General features: G+C 38.6%; 2 protein-coding genes across 4 annotated transcripts in view; both read right to left on the minus strand.

Annotated features, from left to right (window-relative positions):
- Positions 1 to 18,435, minus strand: part of LOC136039317 (actin-related protein 2/3 complex subunit 4) — a 291,440-nt gene that overhangs the window by 182,125 nt on the left and 90,880 nt on the right. The gene's annotated exons all lie outside the window — the stretch shown is intronic.
- Positions 1 to 18,435, minus strand: part of LOC136039311 (diacylglycerol lipase-beta-like) — a 77,338-nt gene that overhangs the window by 31,737 nt on the left and 27,166 nt on the right. For all 3 annotated transcript variants that reach the window (XM_065722925.1, XM_065722924.1, XM_065722923.1), the window contains exons 6-7: positions 4,933 to 5,076; positions 1,466 to 1,571 (exon numbers count right to left, since the gene is read on the minus strand). In XM_065722925.1, coding sequence (XP_065578997.1) covers positions 1,466 to 1,571; positions 4,933 to 5,076 — 250 coding nt within the window. The remainder of the gene's footprint in view (positions 1 to 1,465; positions 1,572 to 4,932; positions 5,077 to 18,435) is intronic.

Genomic DNA, 18,435 nt, shown 5'->3' on the forward strand with positions numbered 1-18,435 from the left:
AAAAAAGACCAATTCAAAAACGAATGTATATACAGACTGGGACACCGGTATCACCGGTTTATCCAAGGTATCCACTTTACACCTCCTTAGTTAATTTTTTAATGGTCCCACTACTTTCTTTACATTCCACTATTTTCATATGATCTATCACTCAGACAGTTTTTATACAAACCCCTTCTTCTTTCTATTAAACATAAGTAATTTTCATTAATATTTCTACCTGCATTCCTACTTTTTTCCCTATAACGCCATTAGCAGAGTCAAAATTATTCTCTTAAAACTTTACCATCATCTTCAACATTGTTAAATTTTAAACACTCCAGTTTTGTATTCAACTGTTCTTGGCGAATTTCTCTCAGTTTTTCACTCTGTAATCTTGCAAGAGCAGTAAGTTATGCCCTTGGGCATATAACTTACTATCCTTGCCCCTAGGCTCTAGGATTTGTCTCAACTCCGAAGGCCCTGTTCTATGATCTTTGGACTGTTCTGAACAAAATGGATGGATAAAAAATCCACCATTATGTAAGGTCTGGCTCCCCTCCAATCACTCTTAAAAATTGTACTAGAACTTTTAAGTTCCAATAAAGTAGGTCCCTTTCAATGTTGCTAAGATAGCCTCTTCTATACGAAGTGCCCTGGCCAGAAAAAACAACAACAACAACAAAGCAGACACAAAATAAATAAATATTATACTGCACTCACTTTGCTCTTTACTTAAACAGTGCTATTGGGCTGCCTATGATTGTTGAAAGAGTTAACATGATTAAAAATAATTGTTTAATATGACTATTATTGAAAGTATGGAATAATTAATTCATTCAAAAATGAAGAGTACATAAAACAGTTCATAGTAAATCAAACGGAGAATAAAGGGCAACCAATCAATGGTAACCAAATTCTACCAAAAATAAGGTTAAAAAAAGCAAACAACAAAAGGGTCTAATATGTATGCTTCCAAAATATATAAATTTTATCGAATTGAAATTTCTTTGAAAAAGATTCCAGAAATACGAGCCAAGGGTGATTGTATCAAATCAATGGTCACAGAATACCGTAAAGTCCTTACTAATCGTAAACATGAAGCTCTAGTACTCTTTTTGGGTACCGAAACAGATTTAAGTTCAACGGAGCACTATTTTGTGCAAAAAAAAAAAATCGGGCTGGAATAGGGCCCAAGAACTTTACAAAAAAGAAACCTAGTGTCAGTAAATCTTTATAAAATTCTAACATTATTTAAGAATTTAAGAGAGAAGAAAGAAAGAGAGACAGAGGGAGATAGAGAGAGGGAAGGAGAGGGAGAGAGAAAATGGGAGAGAGGGGAAGAAAGAGAAGGGGAGAGAGAGGGGGGAGAGGAAAGAAAGAAAGAAAGAAAGAAAGAAAGAAAGAAAGAAAGAGAGAAAGAGAGAAAGAGAAAGAAAAAGAGAGGGAGAGAGAGAGAGGAGGAAGGGAGAGTATATATACTAACCTGTCACAACCAAGCCGTAATTGCTGTGCTCTCCTAAAACAGCTAAAAGTATGTCAACAATTTCTCGATTAATTTGATTTGCCGATTCCACCATACCTTTGTGGCCCTAGAAAGAAGAGAAAAAACAAGGCTTTAAAAAATTTACAACAGTTATGGACGTTACTAATTTTCAGTTAAAACTGAAAATTAGAAGTTCTAATTCCCCTTTAAGATTCAAAAAGTGATGGAGGGCAGCTAGGCCCCCCTGAATACCCCTCTTTTCCATTGAATCTGATTAAAATTGTGAGATAGCATTTTTTTCAAAGTATTTCACAAAACATACAACAATGCCCCCAGGGTTGACACTACCCCCAAAGGCCCTAGGCTAATGTTTTAAGTCATACCCCGGGGGCATATAAGATTTTATATAGAATTGGTGCTCGAATAAACTTCAGAAGTGGCTCATTTGATTTAAAATCAGAAGTTATAGTCCTCTTTTAAAATTCAAGAGTGATTTGAAAGCAACCAGCCCCCTCCTCTCCACGCTCATCATTTTCTCCAAAGATGTCCAATGAAAATTTGAAGATAGCATTTTGTTCATCATAGTTGAAAGGTCTGAAAATTATGTCTATGAAGAAAACACACAGCCCGCACAGCTCTCAGGTCAAGAGTTGTCAGATATGTCCAGGGGGCATATAAGGATTTTAAAGAGAGGATGGTTGTTTAGACTTTGGACGGGACTCATTGGATTAGTAATCAAAGGGCAGCAATTAGCCCCCACACGTCTTGCTTTTACGAAATACATCCAATTGAAATTTTTAGGTCGTCATTTTATTCAAAATAGTCCAAAGATTATATAACAAGGCTTTTGGGTTAATACAACATATCAGAGTAGTTAAAAAGGTCACTAGTAGTTCCAATTCCAAATTGAATGAGCACTTTCAAAGTTTCTACGACAAGCCCTTCAATATAAAGTGCCCTGGTAAAAAAAAAGTCCCAATATCCCTCTTTAGTGCTGCCTGATTTAGTTTTTCAAGTTTTGACTGATTTTATTTATGAAAATAAGATAGAAAGATAGATACATCTTTATTTGCAGCAAAAATTAAACCATATAATCAAACACCGCAAGTGCCTATTGGCATACTTAAGCGCGCGGTATATCACAAAAAAAAACACAAACAAAAGAAATAACCGTCATGTTATGTCCAGAATGAAGCAGACCTTAGTCTGCTGACCATGTGCCACTGGATATGGGGGAATCCCCTAACTAAACGCTCCACGTAAAGGGTGGCCTTGACCTCACAAGGTGGGTGGAGCCCACCCCAGGGACATTCAATAGTTAGACTCCTCTAGCTAATCAGGTCCCAGACCTAGGGTCGATTGGGCTTGCAACCCTCCACCCGAACCTAATTGCAACGAATAGTGATGTTATTGCCTCGGATGATCGATCTTCTTTTTACCCTTCAAGACTTCAGGATGTCCCTGGACCGAAATTTTACCATCGTTTGAACCTTATTGACCAAGGTGGTCTTCACCTGGCCACCTGGAACGTTTTGACCCTTAACCTCCCTGGAGCAAAATCAATGCTTGCGCTAGAACTCAAGCGTTTTGGTGTGGCTGTAGCAGGCGTAACTGAAGCTTGCCTTATAGAAAACTACTCTGAAGACATCGGTGAAGGCTATCACTTAATCTGGTCGGGTGATCAAAGAACTAAAACTAATGGAGTCGCACTTGTGCTAGACTCTCGGATCAGGAGGTGCCTCCTTTCTTACGAGCAAATATAAGACAGGATACTAACAGTCCGGCACACACATGGAAAATGGACCATCATTGTCTGCTACGCCCCAACACGGCGTTGAAAGACGGCGTTTGGAACAGTGTTCTAGGACCTGTAACACCCGACTGCTTGAACGACAATGGGCTAAGGCTCCTTCATCTGTGCAACATGCACGATCTCGTGATCACCAATACCCTTTTTCAAAGGAAAGAAGTTCACAAATATACCTGGTATAGCAATGATGGACGAACAAAAAAGATGTTAGACTATATAATCGTGTCCCGACGCTGGCGTTCCTCTATAACTAATTGCCGAACTTACAAAAGTGCAGAATTGGGAAACACCGACCACAGGCTTGTCGTCTCCAACCTTAGACTACGCCCGAAAGCCCAGAAAAGTGACCACCATCCTCCCAAATTAAACTTGAACAATCTCGCAAACTCCAACACGCGCCAGGTCTATGCTGTCTCCATATCAAACGGTTTCGACTGTCTTGGTCAAGTTTTGGGATCTGAAGAAGGATGGCAACCATTCAAGGACGGCATATTTCTTTCGGTTGAAAGTACTATCGGCCGTCTGAAGCCCCCAAAAAAGTCCTGGATATCGCAGGAAACTTTTGATATTATTGAACACCGTCGTAAACACGCCTAGCGAAGGACATGGTTACCTACAGACGTCTAAACGACGTAAGAAATAAATTCCTCCACAGAGACAGAAAGCTATTCACCGAGAAAAAGGCCGCTGATCTCGAGGAGGCCGCCAGAAAGGGTTACACATGCGTTATTTATTACATTTACATATAAACCATCTTGGGAATAGATACAGCAACTTTTAAATCCTGGAAAATCGCCGGTTCATAGACATGACATTACGGCCCGTGTCTTCTGGCAAAAGTTGCTCTCCTTCATCTCCTAGAGAGTTATGGGAGAAATACAAATCGCAAATGGCTGAGAATATACTTCACCGAATACGGCTAGAAAGGTCAGATATGACCTTGGACTTTACAACAGAAATTTATAACTGCACTTTAGTTATGATTGAAGGTTTGATCTTATCTATTGCAAACAAACTTCTCAAGCCTTTGGGAATGCCTTCACCTAATCGTATTGCTTCTATTTCTACATGTGTAGAATGGGATCGCGGACAAAGTTACAACACAATTGATCTATTTTCGTATGTTACAGACAGAACACCGGGACACAAGGAATATAAATGACGGCTGGGACACTCAAAGCGAAATTACAGACTGGGACACCGGGACACAAATGACGACTGGGACACAGGGAATATAAATGACGACCGGGACACAACTAAAACGGGGTCGCCGGGGGGCAAAAAGGGGATATGTAAATGACGACGGGGACACAGGGAATGGTCGATTAGCAATTACCATCAACAAAGCCCAAATATAAGTTTTATTAAGTTTAGTAATACTAATTAAAGGCTACGAGTCGGAGAAAATTTGCCTGATTTTCGAAAAAAGGGAAATATAAAACGGTAAAGTTAAGAGAAACCCTGAAAATTCAGGGATGGTGGAGGATCTGGTTCAAATTTCCCTTTTTGGAAAAATTTAAGGTACGATTTAAAACTAAATCCACTTTCTCCAGGTGGATATAATTGAATACACAGAAATATTTTATGAACATAAATTGAACAAAATAGTTACAAGTGAAACAAGTATGAATGAAGTGAGAAAAATCAATAAACTTACCTTGTACATTAAGCGTCTTGGCTCAATTTTAATTGGTGCATCTTCACACACTAAATCTGTCAGTACATCCGAGGTACATTTGGTACCTCGAATGCCAACGACAACACTCTTGCTACGATGATCGACAGCAATGTAATGAGGTAACTGAAAATAAATACCACAATTACTAAAGGAACAGCGCGAGTGTACATGCACTAGAGGGAGCAATTGAAGAGCCATAAATAATAGATAGGATAATGGAAGGTTTACGATTATTTAATGTGTAGAAGAGAGGAGATGGACACATAAATATATATTAACCCTGACCCAAACATCTTTTTTCCTTAATTCCTTTGGAAATTTACACTCTTAAATTTTTGAGTAAAAAAATAAAATAAATCAGACACACACCTACCCCCCTTCACAAAAATAAATTATATAAAAAAGGCCAAAGTTCATCTTTCCTGGTTGGCTCAAAATTTTATGCTTAAGTCATTGAGCTAAAGAGCCGAATCCAGAAGGAAAAACACAGAAACAATATTGGTTCCCCAAAACGCGCCTGACAAAGGGCCAAGAAACCTTTTTACGACCATGTCTCATGTGAGGGTCATTTGAACTTAAGAGGGGGCTCTTAAGATTAAAGATTAAATCTTCTAATCATACGAAATTATGGAAACTAGCCATTGTACACTAAAGATTCTAGCAAAAAAAGATCATTCAATAAGTCTAAATTTCCGAGGCTTTACAATCTGGAAACAAAACAGACTCCTGGATAAAAGCAAAGATAGTGTGCGGTGTCTTGTAATTAAAACTGTGCATCTGCAAAATTTGAGAGTCTGGGACCGCGTGGGGTATAATGCTGAAACTTTTAGGGGATGTTGGCGGGACCATTAGCCTTTTTTTAATTATTTTAGAGGGTATCAATAAGACTAGCCCTAAATTCGTCTGGGTTGGAAATAAATGTATAAATGAGGACACTTCGTGTAGAAGAAATTGTCGTAGAGGCTTCAAAAGGGCTCATTATATTGGAAATTAAAAGGCCTAGTGCTGTTTTTAATAGTCAAAAGTGATTGGAGGTTAACTATTATTCTACTTAGATTAAAATTTGCTTCCAATTAAAATTTTGAGAAAGCCATTATATAAACTTTTGGGGAGCCTCATTTGGTTGGAAATTGGAAGTTATAGTTCCCTTTTAAGAGTCGAAAGAGATGGAGGACAACTAGCCCTTCACCTCTAACTACTCACCTTTGCATCAAATGCATCTGATTGAAATTGTAAGATAGCCATTTTGTTCAAAATAGTCTAGGGAATATATAGCAATGCCTCTAGGGTTGGCCCAATCGCCAAAACCCAGGGACAGGAGTTGTTAGTTATACCCTGGGGGCATATAAGGTTTTTTTGGAATGGCTGGTCGTATAAGCTTCATCAAGAGCTCATTTTATTTTTAATTGCAAATTATAATGCCCTTTTTAAGAGTCAGAAGTAATTTGAGAGGGACAAGCCCCCCCTCCCCATCCATTATTCTCTAAAATATCTTATACAAATTTCGAGAAAACAATTTCGTTCAAAGTATTTGAATGATATGGATATTATGTCTTTGAGCTTGACAACCATCATACAGCCCTCAGGACAAGGGTTGTACGTTATCCCCCTTGAGCATATAAAGTTCTTATGGAAAAGTTGGTCGTATATACTTCAGAGGGGTCTCATTTAAAGGTATTCAACATTATTCATACAAAATAGAAGATCATATAACAAGACTTTTTGGGTTGTCGCAAACCACCAGAGCCTGGGGGCAAGGATTTTAAGCTATGCCCTGAGGGAATATTAGAATATAGAATACGAATATAAAAGTCCGTCACGTAAGTTAATTTGTGAGTTCCGTATATATATTGCTTATAAAATGTTTGAAACTAAAATTGAGAGTTCTAGTAGCCGTTTTAAGTAACCAAAAAACCTAAAGGGCAACTAGGGCCCTCCCTCCCACATTTGTCTCAAAACTATCCGATTAATATGCAATTTCATTTCAATTATTCATGTATAGTGAGCCAAAAGCAATACCTGCATTAAATCAAAAACGTATATAATATAATATATAAAAATATAATAATATAAAAAACAAGTTTTTTTTAACCGAAAGTAAGGAGCGACATTAGAACTTAAAACGAACAGAAATTATTCCATATATGATTAGGGCTGTGCCCACCTCAACGTTCCACTCTTTACGCTAAATTTTGACTCTTTCTCACAGCTCTACTTTTTAAAATGATAAAAAACATTAGCGTAAAGAGCGGGGCGTTAAGGAGAGGACAGCCACTCCTTTTCAACTCAACTGCAAACTCAACTTTCTGCTTCTCAACTCAACTGCAAACTCAAATATCCTACTCAACTGCAGGAACCAGATCAACTCTTCTTCAGTTTTCGCATATACTGTCAGATTAGTGTCTTCAGCAAATAAAAATAATGCTTTCAAAGGGGTTTACATGTAGGTCCCCTTTTACTGAATAAAAATTTTAGATAAAACTCCATAAAGATCATTACTATGCACAGAAAATAATTGTGTACGAAAAGGAGATCCCTGTTTAACTCCAGACTTAACATAATATCCTTGTATAGCTTGATCTCTATCATTCAAATATAATTTCCTATCGCTTAGGTAAAGCCTCAACAGATTCACAGCTCTTCCTCTTATGCCGGGATACTCCACTTTACACCATAGAATTTCATGATCGACAAAATCAAACGTCTTTAAAATGTCCGAAAAGACACTTGGAGAAAGTAACTCCAAGGATCTTGATACCGTTTGTTAGAAGGAATGGAACATTTGGCTCCATAACATCACTTTTCAGCGGGTTAAAATGAACTATCTTCGAATCGTTCACATTAATCTCAAGATTAGCTCCGCGCACTCTTTTGTGAAAAGACTGAAAAATTTGAACTGAAATGTGGCGTCACAACTCCGTTTTGTACTAAATATTTCAGGATAAATGACAAGTCGTCCAAGAACTTGTAGCGGTTGCCATAGTCAGCTATGAGGAAGTTAATTACAGACAAGAATACAACAGCTGCAGGCTTAGTGCCTTGAGGGAATCCACAGGTGGATGAGGACCATTCGGAATTACTATCACCTTCGTAGGGAGCAAACACACGATGCATCCTCTGACTGAGAAAGTCCAACACGAGCGCAAAAGTCTTTTTCTTAGCCCCCATTAGCTTGAGATTAAGGGCAGCTACAATGTGATTGATTAAATCAAATGCCTTTCGAAAATCTATGGCACCAAGGTCTACGAAACTGTGACCTTTTTCGACCCACTTGAGGAGACTATCGTATATCTGCACTAGGTACACTGAGGCATTAAAGTCTTCAGCCATACATTTTGCAGCTGTAAATTTACCAGTTCTCTTCTCTAATAATTGTTTATTTTACAATTATTAACTACACTTTTTTTCTCTTTATCCTCGTTATAAACACTTAGCATCACATAATAGCTAAATTAGGATGCAATCGAAGATACCTGTTCAAATGTGTTCTGGTAATTAATAGAAGGGTTACCAACAATTTGGTCCATGAACGTGTTCCTTGAAGATACAAAAATATGTCATTTTAGTCAAAGTACGTCCATATTTTTTCTATAATATGTTCATCTTGAAATAAAAAAAAAATATTCATTACATCTATACGGAATGAATTACTGTGAAAGCACAAAACTCATAAAATCATGTAAACAGCAGGAAACTACTTGTAGGAGCTTAAAGCTCATTCTCCAACGATAATTCCTCTTGAAAGATATGGTTGATTATGATAGTCAGCATTTACACCTCCTTTGGCATTTTTTGTCAATCAGAATATTTCTTGGGTATGCCGAAGAAAGCGTGCCGAGGAATCACAGAAACAGCAAGAAAAGTTGTCCGTCTGTCTGTCCGCATATGACGTCTGAATTATTTCATCATAACCAATTCATAAACGATACCAATATACCATATACCAATTCTAGGTCCGAGAGGTTGCAGGTTCAAACCTTGGCTAGGTAAAAACTACAAAAAAAAACTAAAAAGAAAAAACTAAAAACTAAAAAAAAACTAAAAAAAAGGTAAAAACTAAAAAAAAAACTAAAAAAAAGGTAAAAACTAAAAAAAAAAACTAAAAAAGAAAAAAATAAAAAAAGGAAAAAACTGAAAAATAAAGGAGAAAAACAACGGGGACGCCGGGGGGCACAGGGAGATATATAAATGACGACAGGGACACGGGGAAAGTTCAATTAGCAATCACCATCAACAAAGCTCAAGGGCAAACATTAGAATCATGAGGTATAACTAAAAAAAACTAAAAAAGGTAAAAAACTAAAAACTAAAAAAAAGACCAATTCAAAAACGAATGTATATACAGACCGGGACACAAATGGCGACCGGGACAATCAAAGATAAATTACAGACTGGGACATCGGGACACTAACTATGTGTTGGGATGGCATGAAGCACCAGCCCAACAGTTAGTCTATATATATATATATATATATATATATATATATATATATATATATATATATATATATATATATATATATATATATATATATATATATATATACATATAAATAAGTTGTCTGTGTGTGTGTGTCTGGGTCTGTCGGGTGACGTCATGTTTGTGTGTTGACTGACGTCATGTTTTTGACTGACGAAATTACAGACCGGGACATCGAGACACAAATGACGACCGGGACACCGGGACATAGGAAATATAAATGACGACCGAAACACTCAAAGAGAAAACGATCGGGACACAGGGAATGTTCGATTAGCAATCACCATCGACAAAGAACGAGGACACAAATGACGACCGGGACACAGAAAGTATAAATGACGACCAGGACATAAGTAAAAAAAAAAACTAAAAAAACTAAAAAAAGGTAAAAGCTACACAAAAAACTAAAAAGAAAAAAAACTAATAAAAAAAAACTAAAAAAGCTAAAAAACTAAAAAAAAACTAAAAAAGAAAAAAAATTAAAAAAGGAAAAAACTGAAAAATAAAGGAGAAAAACTAAACTAAAAAAATAAAAATAAAAAAACTAAAAAGGTAAAAACTACAAAAAAAAGCTCAAGGGCAATCATTAGAATCATGAGGTATAACTAAAAAAACACTAAAAAAAAGGTAAAACACTAAAAACTAAAAAAAAGACCAATTCAAAATGTATATACAGACCGGGACACCGGGACACAAATGACGACCGGGACACCGGGACACAAGGAATATAAATGATGACCGGGACACTCAAAGAGAAATTACAGACTGGAACACCGGGACACAAATGACGACCGGGACACAGGGAATATAAATGACGACCGGGACACAACTACAACGGGGACGTCGGGGGGAACAGGGGGATATATAAATGACGAAGGCGACACAGGGAATGGTCGATTAGCAATCACCATCAACAAAGCTAATGGGCAATCATTAGAATCATGAGGTATAGATCTGAATACGGATATATATATTTTTTTAACTACGCAAAACTTGCGAATGTACAACATTCTTGGCTGCCCCATTGTCTGTGCATATAAATAGATTGTCAGGTTTACCGACTCTTGAACATGCAACATATAATTGTCCATGTGAAAAACAATCTATATTCAGATCTATACCTCATTATTCTTATGATTGCCCTTAAGCTTTGTTGATGGTGATTGCTAATCGAACATTCCCTGTGTCCCTGTTGTCATTTTTATATCCCCCTGTGCCCCCCGGCGTCCCCGTTGTTGTTGTTTCCCTGTGTCCCGGTCGTCATTTGTGTCCCGGTGTCCCAGTCTCTAATTTCTCTTTGAGTGTCGCGGTCGTCATTTATATTCCCTGTGTCGCGGTGTTCCGGTCGTCATTTTTGTCTTGGTCGTTATTTGTGTTCCGGTGTCCCGGTCTTTAATTTCTCTTTGAGTGTCCTGGTCGTCATTTATATTCCCTGTATCCCGGTCGTCATTTGTGTCCCCGTGCTTTGTTGATGGTGATTGCTAATCGAACATTCCTTGTGTCCCGGTCGCTTTCTCTTTGAGTGTCCCGGTCGTCATTTGTGTCCCGATGTCCCGGTGTGTAGTTTCGTCAATCAACAAACATGACCCCCCCCCCCCCCCGGCGTCTCCTTTGTTGTTGTTTCCCAGTGTCCCGGTCGTCATTTGTGTCCCGGTGTCCCAGTCTGTAATTTCTCTTTGAGTGTCGCGGTCGTCATTTATGTTCCTGTGTCGCGGTGTCCCGGTCGTCTCACTTGTGTTCCGTTGGCCGGGTCTGTAATTTCTCTTTGTGTTTCCTGGTTGCATTTATATTCCCTGTGTCCCGGTCGTCATTTGTGTCCCGGTGCTTTGTTGATGGTGATTGCTAATCGAACATTCCTTGTGTCCCGGTCGCTTTCTCTTTGAGTGTCCCGGTCGTCATTTATATTCCCTATGTCCCAGTCGTCATTTGTGTCCCGATGTCCCGGTGTGTAATTTCGTCAATCAACAAATATGACGTCAGTCGACACAGAAACATGACGTCACCTGACAGACACACAGACAGACAACTTATTTATATATATATACTAGCTGTTGGGGTGGCGCTTCGCGCCACCCCAACACCTAGTTGGTGGGGCGCTTCGCGCCCCCCCAAGCCCCCCCGCGCGCGTAAGTCGTTACGCGCCATATTAGTTACGCGCCATTGTAGCTGTGTCCCTGTGTCCCACCTGTGAATAGAGATAGATATAAATATATATTTTTAACTACGTAAAACATGCGAATATACAACATTCTTCGCTGTCCCATTGTCTGTGCATATTTATAGCATTTATATTCCCTGTGTCCCGGTCGTCATTTGTGTCCTGGTGTCCCAGTTTGTAATTTCTCTTTGCGTGTCCCGGTCGTCATTTATATTCCCTGTGTCCCAGTGTCCCGGTCGTCATTTGTGTCCCGGTGTCCCGGTCTGTAAATTCTATTCAAACAATCCCTGCGTCTCAGTCGTCAATTATATATCCCGCCTGTGCCCCCGGCGTCACCGTTGTAGTTGTGTCCCTGTGTCCCCGTCGTCATTTATATTCCCGGTCGTGATTTGTGTCCGGGTGTCCCAGTCTGTAATTTTTCTTTGAGGTTTTCCGGTCGTCATTTATATTCCCTCTGTGTCGGTCGTCATTTGTGTCCCGGTCTGTAATTTATCTTTGAGTGTTTTTTCTTTTTAGTTTTTGTTTAGTTTTTTATATTTTTTCAGTTTTTTTCAGCGTTACTATGAAGTACATATTGCCGAACCTTTATTTTTTAACTTAAATCTGGTAGGCATTGATGACCTTATCCAAGTCAAAATTCCAAACCCAATCATCATCGGTATCATTTTCAGTTTTGATATGTTTTGACTCTCGCTTTCTAGGTGGATTTTCATCTAACTGCGCGGTTTTGCGTTCTTTAGCCGCAAGCCTGTTTTCTTGCTGTTCTTGTGATTCCTCGGCACGCTTTCTTTTCTTACTTTCTCTATCAGCTGAAAGCCTGTTTTCTTGCTGTTCTTGTGATTCCTCGGCACGCTTTCTTTTCTTACTTTCTCAATCAGCAGCCAGTTTTTTGGCATAGACTCTTTGAGCAGCTTCCTCGGCTGTTGCCATTGTAGGTTCTTCAGTCATTTTACAATTAAACATTTTTCCGTGAACGCATGTCTTAAATATCTTGAATGACGTCACCGTCAAAGCAAAAATGACGACAACTAATTTCATGACGTCAGTCAACACAGAAACATGACGTCACCTGACAGACAGACAGACACACAGACAGACAACTTATATATATATATATATATATCTATATATAAAAATAAGTTGTCTGTCTGTCTGTGGATCAGGTGACGTCATGTTTCTGTGTTGACTGACGTCATGAAATTAGTTGTCGTCATTTTTGCTTTGACGGTGACGTCATTCAAGATATTTAAGACATATGTTCACGTAGAAATCTATTAATGTTTAAGTTTACAATGACTGATGAACTTACCATGGCAAAAGCCGATGAAGATGCTCAAAGAGTCTATGCCAAAAAAATTGCTGCTGATAGAGAAAGTCAGAAAAGAAAGCGTGCCGAGGAATCAAAAGAACAGCAAGGAAACAGGCTTGAGGCTGATAGAGAAAGAAAGAACAGAAAGCGTGCCGAGGAATCAAAAGAACAGCAAGGAAACAGGCTTGAGGCTGATAGAGAAAGAAAGAACAGAAAGCGTGCCGAGGAATCAAAAGAACAGCAAGGAAACAGGCTTGAGGCTGATAGAGAAAAAAAGAACAGAAAGCGTGCCGAGGAACTACCAGAGCAACGCGGAAGCAGACTTGCTGCTAAAAGAGAAAGTGAAAAAAGAAGGCGTGCCGAGGAATTACAAGAACAGCAAGAAATCAGGCTTGCTGCTGATAGAGAAAGTAAGAAAAGAAAGCGTGCCGAGGAATCACAAGAACAGCAAGAAATCAGGCTTGCTGCTGATAGAGAAAGTAAGAAAAGAAAGCGTGCCGAGGAATCAGAGCAACCTGAAAGCTATCGCCTGGCATTCAGGTACAACCCAGTCGATGATTATAGCTTGAGTAGATGTGTTCAAATCGGGACAATGTCTAAAATTTGTCCCTATTGCAAGGCCTTGAAATTCAATGGTGAAACAATGGGAATGTGTTGCGCCTCAGGAAAAGTTAAACTTCCTCTACTGGCTGCACCACCAGAGCCATTGAAGACGAATGAATGCTTGCCTGAAAAATTCTAATTTATGGGCACACATAAAAATATTAAAATTAACTACAAATATGCGTGTCCGATTGCAAAACGATGACTCTGGTCAAACATTTTCAGATCAATTGCTGACAATTGGAAACGGAAAGCTCCCAGTAGACTCAATTTCAGGACGTATACAACTACCTGCTGATTTCTGTAATTTAGTGACGTCCAAAAATGAATTGATTGAAAAAGTATTTCCGAATATTCTAAAAAATCATAAAAATAATAAATGGCTAAGTGAAAGAGCGATTCTCGCACCCAAAAATATAGACGTCCACGAAATCAACAATATTGTTTTGACCAAGATTCGAGACCAGGCAGTCCTTTACAAGTCAGTCGACACAGTTTTGGAACCAAATGAAGCGGTTAATTATCCATCTGAATTTTTAAATTCCATAGATCTTTCAGGGTTTCCACCACACGTGCTACAACTAAAAATAGGCGTACCAATAATACTTTTAAGAAATATAAACCCACCAAAGCTTTGCAATGGCACTCGACTTGCCGTAGAAAAACAATGGAAAACCTAATAGAGGCCACAATCTTGACAGGGCCTTTTGAGGGTGAGGCTGTTCTTATTCCTCGCATTCCCATGATTCCAACGGATCTGCCTTTTCAATTTAAAAGATTGCAATTCCCAATTCAATTAGCATTTGCAATCACCATTAACAAAGCTCAAGGTCAATCATTAGAAAAATGTGGTATAGATCTTAATTCTGATTGTTTTTCCCATGGACAATTGTACGTTGCATGTTCGAGGGTCGGTAAACCTGACAATCTATTTATATGCAGCGACAATTGGACAGCGAAGAATGTTGTATATTTGCAAGTTTTACGCAGTTAATTTGTATTGTATCTATCTATCTATCTATCTATATAAAAACAAGTTATGTGTATGCATGTTTGTTTGTTTGTAAAAAGAGCGTTTGCATATGGTCATTATTAGTACATACGGCTTTGTATAGGCAGAGACAATGGGAAAGCCAAGAATGTTGTATATTCGCAATTTTTACGTAGTTTAACTCCTGCAGACGAAATGAATGCTTGCCTAAAAAATTCTAATTTATGGGCACACGTAAAAATATTAAAATTAACTACAAATATGCGTATCCGATTGCAAACCGATGGCTCTGGTCAAACAGTAGACTCAATTTCAGGACGTATACAACTACCTGCTGACTTCTGTAATTTAGTGACGTCCAAAAATGAATTGATTGAAAAAGTATTTCCGAATATTCTAAAAAATTATAAAAATAATAAATGCCTAAGTGAAAGAGCGATTCTCGCACCCAAAAATATAGACGTCCACGAAATCAACAATATTGTTTTGGCCAAGATTCGAGACCAGGCAGTCCTTTACAAGTCAGTTTAAATTCCATAGATCCTTCAGGGTTTCCACCACACGTGCTACAACTAAAAATAGGCGTACCACTAATACTTTTAAGAAATATCAACCCACCAAAGCTTTGCAATGGCACGTGACTTGCCTTAAAAAAAAACAATGGAAAACCTAATAGAGGCCACAATCTTGACAGGGCCTTATGAGGGTGAGGCTGTTCTTATTCCTCGCATTCCCATGATTCCAACGGATCTGCTTTTTCAATTGAAAAGATTGCAATTCCCAATTCGATTAGTATTTGCAATCACCATTAACAAAGCTCAAGGTCAATCATTAGAAAAATGTGGTATAGATCTTAATACTGATTGTTTTTCCCATGCACAATTGTACGTTGCATGTTCGAGGGTCGGTAAACCTGACAATGTATTTATATGCAGCGACAATTGGACAGCGAAGAATGTTGTATATTCGCAAGTTTTACGCAGTTAATTTGTATTGTATCTATCTATCTATCTATCTATATAAAAACGAGTTGTGTGGATGCATGTTTGTTTGTTTGTAAAAAGAGCGTTTGCATATGACGTCATTATTAGTACATACGCCTTTGTATATGCACAGACAATGGGAAAGCCAAGAATGTTGTTTATTCGCAATTTTTACGTAGTTTGAAACACATATATAAATCTATCTATATTCACAGGTGGGACACAGGGACACAACTACAATGGCGCATAACTAATATGGCGCGTAACGACTTACGCGCGCGGGGGGGCTTTGGGGGGGCGTGAAGCGCCCCACCAACTAGGTGTTGGTGTGGCGCGAAGCGCCACCCCAACAGCTAGTATATATATATATATATATAAGTTTTTGTGTGTTTTGTGTTGACTGACGTCATGCTATTTTGTCGACTGACGTCATTATAAGGATTGAGCATTATGCCGTCATGAAGTTGTTTGTCGACTCACGTCATGTTTGATCAAAGGCTTCATGATCAAGGCTTATGACGTCAAAGGCTTTGTATATGACGTCACTATAAGTATATAAGAAGGCCTTTCAAGAGAAACTTTTAATATGGATTTTAAAATGACAGAAGAACCTACAATGCCAACAGCCGAGGAAGCTGCTCAAAGAGTCTATGCCAAACGGCTTGCGGCTAATAGAGAAAGTATGAAAAGAAAGCGTGCCGAGGAATCACAACAACAGCGTGAAAACAGGGTCGCGGCTAATAGAGAAAGTATGAAAAGAAAGCGTGCCGAGGAATCACAAGAACAACCTGAAAATTTTCGCCTGGCATTCAGGTACAGCCCAGTCGATGATTATAGCTTTAGTAGAGGTGTTCAAATCGGGACTACGTCTAAAATTTGTCCCTATTAAAAGGCCTTGAAGTTTAATGGTGAAACCATGGGAATGTGTTGCGCTTCAGGAAAAGTTAAACTTCCTCAACTGGCTGCACCATCCGAGCCATTGAAGACTTTGCTTACTGGAACTACGTCAGAATCTAAGCGTTTCTTGTTGAACATTCCAGATACATGAACGAAGTCCAGCTGTTGTTCACTTCGCGGTATATTCACAGAATGGACAACGTGTTTATTTTTCGGAATCCAACGTGCGACAAAGAGCCCTGAATCCACTGAATCCAACGTTAACTGCTTTATTTTCGTTAAGTCAAAATGATTCTTTTGCAAAAAAACTGCTATATACTCAAGTGCCTTCGTATTACACGTGGAAGTCAGTCGACGGCCGACCTACCATCTTCAAAGATACCACAATAAGAAGACTCTACACCTTTTGCCCTAATCAACATGAATGCTTCTTTCTCCGCCTGCTTTTGGTGAATGTACACGGTCCGACGTCCTTTGAGTATTTGAGAACTGTAAACGGTATTATAAATGACACTTACCGTAGTGCATGCCAAGCTCAGAATTTATTGGAGAATGACCAACACTGGGATAACTGCATCAATGACGCTTGGAAACGTCAACTCCAAGTCAAATCGTGCATTGTTTGGAATCATACTAACAACTTGCTCTCCTTCAGCTCCAACAGAGTTATAGGAAAAATATAAATCGAAAATGGCCGAGGATATACTCCATCGGAAACGGCTAGAGACGTCAGATATGACTTTTGTTTTTACATCAGAAATTTATAACTACACTTTAGTTATTATTGAAGATTTGTACGTATGTATGGCAAACAAACCTCTTCAGAGTTTGGGAATGCCTTCACCTAATCGTGACGCTGCTGTTTCAACATGTGTGGAATTGGATCGTGAACAAAGTTACAGCACGAATGATCTATTGTCGTATGTACAAAATAACAAATATAAGTTAACGTCTAAGCAAAAGGATATTTATGATAAGATAATGCATTATGTCGATAACAACATTGGAGAAATCTTGTTTTTGGATGCACCAGGAGGTACTGGTAAAATATTTGTGATAAAACTTATTCTGGCATCAATTCGATCAAAAATTGACATAGCGTTGGCAATTGAGTCGTCCGGAATAGCCAAAACGTTGCTACCTGGTGGAAAAACTGCTCATTCCGCTTGGAAATTGCCTCTGAATTTTCTATCTACAGAAAATCCCACAGAGATATTTCCAAATCATCTGGGATGGGTAAAGTATTACACCAATGCAAACTTATTATTTGGGACGAGTGCACAATGGCGCACAAAAAATTTCTCGGGGCTCTGGATCAATCATTGAGAGATTTGCGAAGGAACTCGAAACCCTTTTGAAGCACATTCATATTCCTTGCGGGAGATTTCAGACAAGCATTACCTATAATACCTAGATCAACCCCTGCAGACAAAATGAATGCTTGCCTGAAAAATTTCTAATTTATAGTCACACGTAAAGACATTAAAATTAACTACAAATATGCTTGTCTGATTGCAAAACGATGACTCTGGTCAAACATTTTCAGATCAATTGCTGGCAATTGGAAACGGAAAGCTCCCAGTAGACTCAATTTCAGGACGTATACAAATGCCTGCTAAATTCTGTAATTTAGTGACGTCCAAAAATGAATTGGTTGAAAAAGTATTTCCGAAAATTCTAACCAATTATAAAAATCATAAATGGCTAAGAGAACGAGCGATTCTGGCAGCCAAGAATAAAGACGTTCACGAAATCAACAATATTATTTTGACCAAGATTCGAGACCAGGCAGTCCTTTACAAGTCAGTCGACACAGTATTGGAACCAAATGAGACGGTTAATTATCCATCTGGATTTTTAAATTCCCTGGATCTCCCAGGGTTTCCACCACACGTGCTACAACTAAAAATAGGCGTACCAATAATATTGTTACGAAATATCAACCCACGAAAGCTTTGCAATGGCACGTGACTTGCCGTAAAAAAACAATGGAAAACGTAATAAAGGCAACAATCTTAACAGGGCCTTTTGAGGGTGAGGCTGTTCTTATTCCTTGCATTC

This window comes from Artemia franciscana, chromosome 19 (genome assembly GCF_032884065.1).
Source record: "Artemia franciscana chromosome 19, ASM3288406v1, whole genome shotgun sequence".
In the NCBI taxonomy this organism is placed as follows: Eukaryota; Metazoa; Arthropoda; class Branchiopoda; order Anostraca; family Artemiidae; genus Artemia; species Artemia franciscana.